General features: G+C 45.6%; 1 protein-coding gene across 1 annotated transcript; it reads left to right on the forward strand.

Annotated features, from left to right (window-relative positions):
• The first annotated feature begins 1184 nt into the window (after nt 1–1184).
• On the forward strand, nt 1185–5101 carry LOC149830392 (O-fucosyltransferase 20-like). Its single transcript, XM_090015800.1, has 6 exons — nt 1185–1879; nt 1970–2138; nt 2420–2509; nt 2702–2985; nt 3228–3486; nt 4365–5101. Exons 1-6 carry the CDS (start codon nt 1194–1196, stop codon nt 4593–4595), a joined length of 1719 nt encoding a protein of 572 aa, XP_089871926.1. The 5' UTR covers nt 1185–1193; the 3' UTR covers nt 4596–5101.
• Nucleotides 5102–5549: the final 448 nt, after the last annotated feature.

A 5549-nucleotide genomic window follows, 5' to 3' on the forward strand; every position in this document is an offset into this window, starting at 1 on the left:
GATCTCCTTCGGAGCCCACACGTGTAAGGGATGGGCTTGCCAAGTTGGAGGCTACTAACAGCTGGCGCTGACGAGGGGCGCGAAACCGTGCGCTCCGTGCCTTCGGGCAGCGGGTAGCTACCAGGCTGGCAGAGGGGCGTGGCTTCCCAGGGCAGCTCACAAGAAAGGCCCTCCTTTTCTTAACGCCCCCGCGCTTGTTGTCAGTATCGGTATCGGCGCTGAATCGTTTGTCAACGATCAGATGTATCGGGACGATACCGATACTCAAGTGAATCGTTATGTATTTTCAAAAAATAATACGTATCAATCATAATGTGACACGTGTTAAACTATTAAAATAATATTATAATCATATTTAAAAATTAGTATATTACATTTATTAAAAAAATACCCGATTTAAAGTTGATGCGTATCTATTTTCTACCGATACGATACGTATCGGAAGATACAGACCGATTAGCACCGATACTGACAACATCCGGGGGCGCCTCCTCGTGTGAGATGGATTTACTGAATGCCCCTCATCTAAGCCAAAAATACCGGAGATTGTTCCCTACCCGCTTCGAGGAAAAGGAAGGAAAAGAATTATACAAAAAGGGGAAGCGGACAAAGACGCGCCAGGCTTTATGTCTCGTAACCCCTGATCGGCCCAAGAAAAAGGACAGTTTTGGGGTTTGACTGTATCTCGGGCCACGCGCTGGAACTGTAGAAGTGCAAGCTGGTGGGGTTTTCCCGGGTCGAGGTTCAGCAAATTGGGAACCATATCCGAGATCCAATTCGGTCTATTTTGTTAACTTAACCTTAAATCATCGATACTGAATAGGCTAAACTGATACTGATTTGGTTGAACTTTGGGTCCAAATCCAAACTATTGACATCCTCACCGAACCTTTCCTCCGAACTGAATAACTAAGTATTTACAAATCTTATACTAAAAAGAAAAAGGAAAAAGCAAAAAGGGAATCATTTACCAAATCAACATAAAAAAAACAAAAAACTAGTTTTAAAATAGGTATGTTTTTAAAGTTGAAAATTCATCATCAACGGTAAATTATATCTCTGAAAGACCTTACCCAACCCCAAGCGTGCAACGTTGTCTTTCGAAAAACGAAATCCCGAAACTACCCTTGTCCGAGCACCCCCCGTATAAATTGCAGCCTCCGCTACTCTGCTCCTCTCCTCACGCGGGGTTGATGGAAGAGAAGGCCTGCTGCTCTCTTGCTCGGAAACCCAGAATACCGAAACTGCCCATACCGGCTCCGGCGATGTGGCGGCCGAAGAACCAGCGGCAGCTCTCCTACATCTCCGTCCCGGCGGACCTCGTCCAGTCCTTCTCCTCCTCCTCCCTCAACTCTCTCCTCTCCCCAAAGAAGAATCGTCGAGGAAACCTCCGATTGATCGCCGGAAGGAGGTTGTGGCTCCTGCTTCTCTCGCTCGTCGCCTTCCTCGCCGTCCTCAAGATCGGCTTCGACCTCGATCCCTTCCTCCCGCCCTTCTCATCCAAGCCTTGCTCTCCTGCTCAGGCAATCGGATCGGTCGACGCGGTTGCGTTGGCCAGCGGCGGCGGCGGGGTTTCGGGCTTCGAGGCGCCGCTCCCGGCGCACGAGATGGCGGGGCGGGGGATCGGCGGCGAGGAGCTGGAGTTCTGGAGGCAGCCGGACGGGGAGGGATACCGGCCGTGTCTCGAGTTCAGCAGGGAGTATCGGAGGGAGAGCGAGACGGTGGCGCGGGAGAGGCGGAAGTTCCTCGTGGTGGTCGTCTCGGGCGGGCTGAACCAGCAGAGGAACCAGATCGTCGACGCCGTAGTCATCGCCAGGATACTCGGCGCGGCGCTCGTCGTGCCCATCCTCCAGGTCAACGTCGTCTGGGAGGACGAGAGGTAATCGTCCCGTTCCCGTCGAATTCCTCGGCGGAGCTCCGCCGAGTTTTTGAGAACCTACTCAAGTGTCTTTGAACGCTTTTGTTTCAGTGAGTTCTGGGACATCTTCGACGTGGAGCATTTCAAGAGGTCCTTAGAGGGCCACGTCCGAGTCGTATCGTCTCTGCCGTCGACTCATCTCATGACCAGACCCGTTGAGGAGAAGCGGACGCCGGTTCACGTCTCGCCCCGTTGGGTTCGCTCCCGGTACCTCAGAAGGGTGAGCCCCCCTAAAACCCCAGTACACCCCTTGATTTGTATACGTTTTGCGGTTTTGTCACTGTTCTCGGTCCTTGGCACGCCGCTGAAAATAACGTCTTATTAAAACTTCGGTTCAGTTTTATATACTGTTGCCGGGGCCAGCAAAACGGGCCCGGCAATTGGAAACGCGTCACGCGTTATTTTCAGGAGAACTTTAGTTTAGTGAATGTTTAGTATTTTTTAAGTTCCTTTGCGATTCCACAGAGTCTCCCATGTTGACTATGCGTTTGCGTCCTGCAGCTTAACAAAGAAGGGGTGCTGCTTTTAAGGGGTTTGGATTCGAGGCTGTCCAAAGACCTACCGCCGGATCTCCAGAAGCTTCGATGCAAGGTATATATAACGACCGAGAACGCCTTCTAGTTTTCTGTTGATTTCCTTGCACCCAAAGTTTTTCTATTTGATGCGTCAGTGACCATATTTTCATGTTCTTTGCTGCTAAATGCCGACTCACTGTGATGAGCGCCAAACTTGATTTATGAAGATGATAAGTTTCTTTGATGCTAATTTGTTTTTGTTTTGAAGGTGGCCTTTCATGCTTTGAGGTTTTCGGCGCCAATACGGGAGCTGGGAAACAGGCTTGCAGAAAGAATGTGGAAGCAGGGGCCGTACATGGCGCTTCATCTACGAATGGAGAAGGATGTGTGGGTGAGAACTGGCTGTCTTCCCGGCCTAAGCCGCGAGCACGATGAGATGATAAACCAAGAGCGAAAATCCCGGCCGGAATTGCTAACGGCGAGATCAAACATGACGTACCAAGAGCGGAAGCTCGCCGGCCTCTGCCCCTTGAATGCCATGGAAGTGGCTAGGTAAATCTCCTCTTCTTTATGCACTCAGTGAAACTCGACCGAGTTCGCGAAATTACCGTATGGGGTTCATGAACTCAATAAGATTCATTATGTTGCAGTTTTATTTTGATTGTTACAATGTAGTTCAGAAACTTGGTTGTGTTTTCACATGATGTTGAGTGCACAATTACTTGTGGAAGTCTTAAGTTAGGAATGTAGAACAAACGGAGAAATAAAGGGTTGTCTTCCTTTCTCTTCCTCAGATTGCTTAAAGCATTGGGAGCACCAAAAAATGCAAGGATATACTGGGCTGGAGGCGTTCCTTTTGGTGGTATGGAAGCACTTGAACCGTTGACGGGGGAATTCCCTCATTTTTACAACAAATACAACTTGTCTTTGCCTGGGGAACTGGAGCCCTTTGCGAACAGAGCGTCTCTTCTTGCGGCCATTGACTACATTGTCTCTGTAAACAGTGATGTCTTCATGCCTTCCCATGGTGGAAACATGGGGCATGCAATTCAGGTATTACTTCTTCATCTCCTTGTTTTCCTTGTTATAAAGGAACTGGCCGGTAGCCAATTCGGTTCCTTTACAGCATTGCCATGTTCTATATTCCCACATGCGTTCCATGCTTCTCTGATTCATCTCTTCAGTTGGGAGATATGCTAATCTGAGCTGCATTTTGCTTGTGCTAATAAGCAAGAAAAAATCTTTGAACGCGAAATATCCATCTGTTATATCAAAACTACTGCAACAGATAAAATCCTTTTGCTACCAAAACTATGAGTTTCTGTCTGCTTGTTTCCAATCTATGTCACATGGGTGCGCCATTTTGGCCTGCGTCCCCTTATATGCCAGTCATATTGAAAACTTCTTAAAATTGCTGCATCCCCGTATCCACAATCGTATCCATGTGAGATAGTTTTTGATAGCTTTCTTGCTTGAAACCCAATGCTGAGCAAGTTAGTTTCATTGATTAACTTTCTTGACTGAGCTGCTTGTTTTGAAACCAACTTGGCTAAGATCAGAAATGGTTGCAATTACATCAAGCTGAAGAGCATGAATCAGAATTGGTGCTTAAAGATTGAGATGGCACCCGGGAGGCTAGAGTGCTAGCGAACTTATATAGTCTAGGATCAGTCGAAAGTCATGGCCAATTGCACCTAGACTCATAATTTCATAAATTCAGGTCAATTGATTTCTAGAGCTACTAAGCTCTGCAAGACTGAGCTGGTCTTTCTCTTCTCTGCCTGCTTAATTGATCTTCTATCCCTTGTACTAGACTCATAATTTCATAAATTCAGGTCAGTTGATTTCTAGAGCTACTAAGCTCTGCAAGACTGAGCTGGTCTTTCTCTTCTCTGCCTGCTTAATTGATCTTCTATCCCTTGTAATTTCAGGGGCACAGGGCATATGCTGGTCACAGGAAATACATAGTTCCAAACAAAAGGGTGATGCTTCCTTATTTTCTCAACACCTCTCTACCAGAGCCGGAGTTCAACAGAATCATAAAAGAGTTACACCAGGAGTCATTAGGACAACCAGAAATTAGGACAGCCAAGGTCGGCCGGGATGTCATTGCATATCCAGTCCCAGAATGCATGTGCAAGGGCAACCCCACAACAAGCTAGCTGGCATCTATGATGAGCTTATGGGAACTAGCATTCAGAACAAACAAATGGTGTATAGATTGGTGTCATTCCGGGAACAAGGTCTATGAAGGCCGCATGTGCAGCACATGATTTGTCTGGTCTCAAGGGACACTGCCCCCTCATGGTCATGGCTAATCATGCACATGTAAGGCAAAATATCATCTCATTATGATGCATTAGAGACTTGTTCTTGAATGAGGGGACAGAGTAAAGTGGGGCTTTAGCCAACTCTTGGATGTTATCGGTTAATGTGGGAAGTCAGGTTTTGTTCTTGGACATTCATGGGAGTGAAGTTTAAGGAGCAGTTTATATGGGCAGCAGTTTATTGGATTGGAAAGGGGAATCTTTAGTTGGAAGATTAGTGGGGCAAGCAGGGATGGTTGGTTATATTTTTCTGTATTATTAATTTTAGTTCATTCTTTTTAGGGCTTATTGTTGTAGAACATTTATTCATTATTTGTTAATAAATTATGATTCCTGATGTATACAGCATTACAACTAGAGAAAAATTTTGCTTGTTCATATTTTTATGCAATTGATAAAGTACCAAACATTGTGGTATGTGAGGATGATAAATTCTTTTCATAAATGAGAACCTAACTGCTGTTTCAGAAATGACTCGACTCAATCATGGCTATGTTTGGTTCAGTTAACCTGGCTCAAACGTGGTCCCTCTAAGTGCATTTAATAAAGGCATAAACAATATGTTTAATGGATTCAGTTCATATTCAAATTAAGTCTATGCATGTTCGCCAATGCAGGGTGAGATTTATGTTACTGAGAACATGAGGCTAATAAATGATAAAAGATCAAAAAGAAAAAGGAAAAGGAAAGATGATTGACATGACAGAAGATAATGACTGCGAGAAAGAATAGCAAGATATGATGGTGATTATTGCCATGATTTGCATCTATAATTTATTAAATTGGAAT

The sequence above is a fragment of the Nuphar pumila genome, chromosome 8 (assembly GCF_984573655.1).
Source record: "Nuphar pumila chromosome 8, dmNupPumi1.hap1.1, whole genome shotgun sequence".
Taxonomy (NCBI): domain Eukaryota; kingdom Viridiplantae; phylum Streptophyta; class Magnoliopsida; order Nymphaeales; family Nymphaeaceae; genus Nuphar; species Nuphar pumila.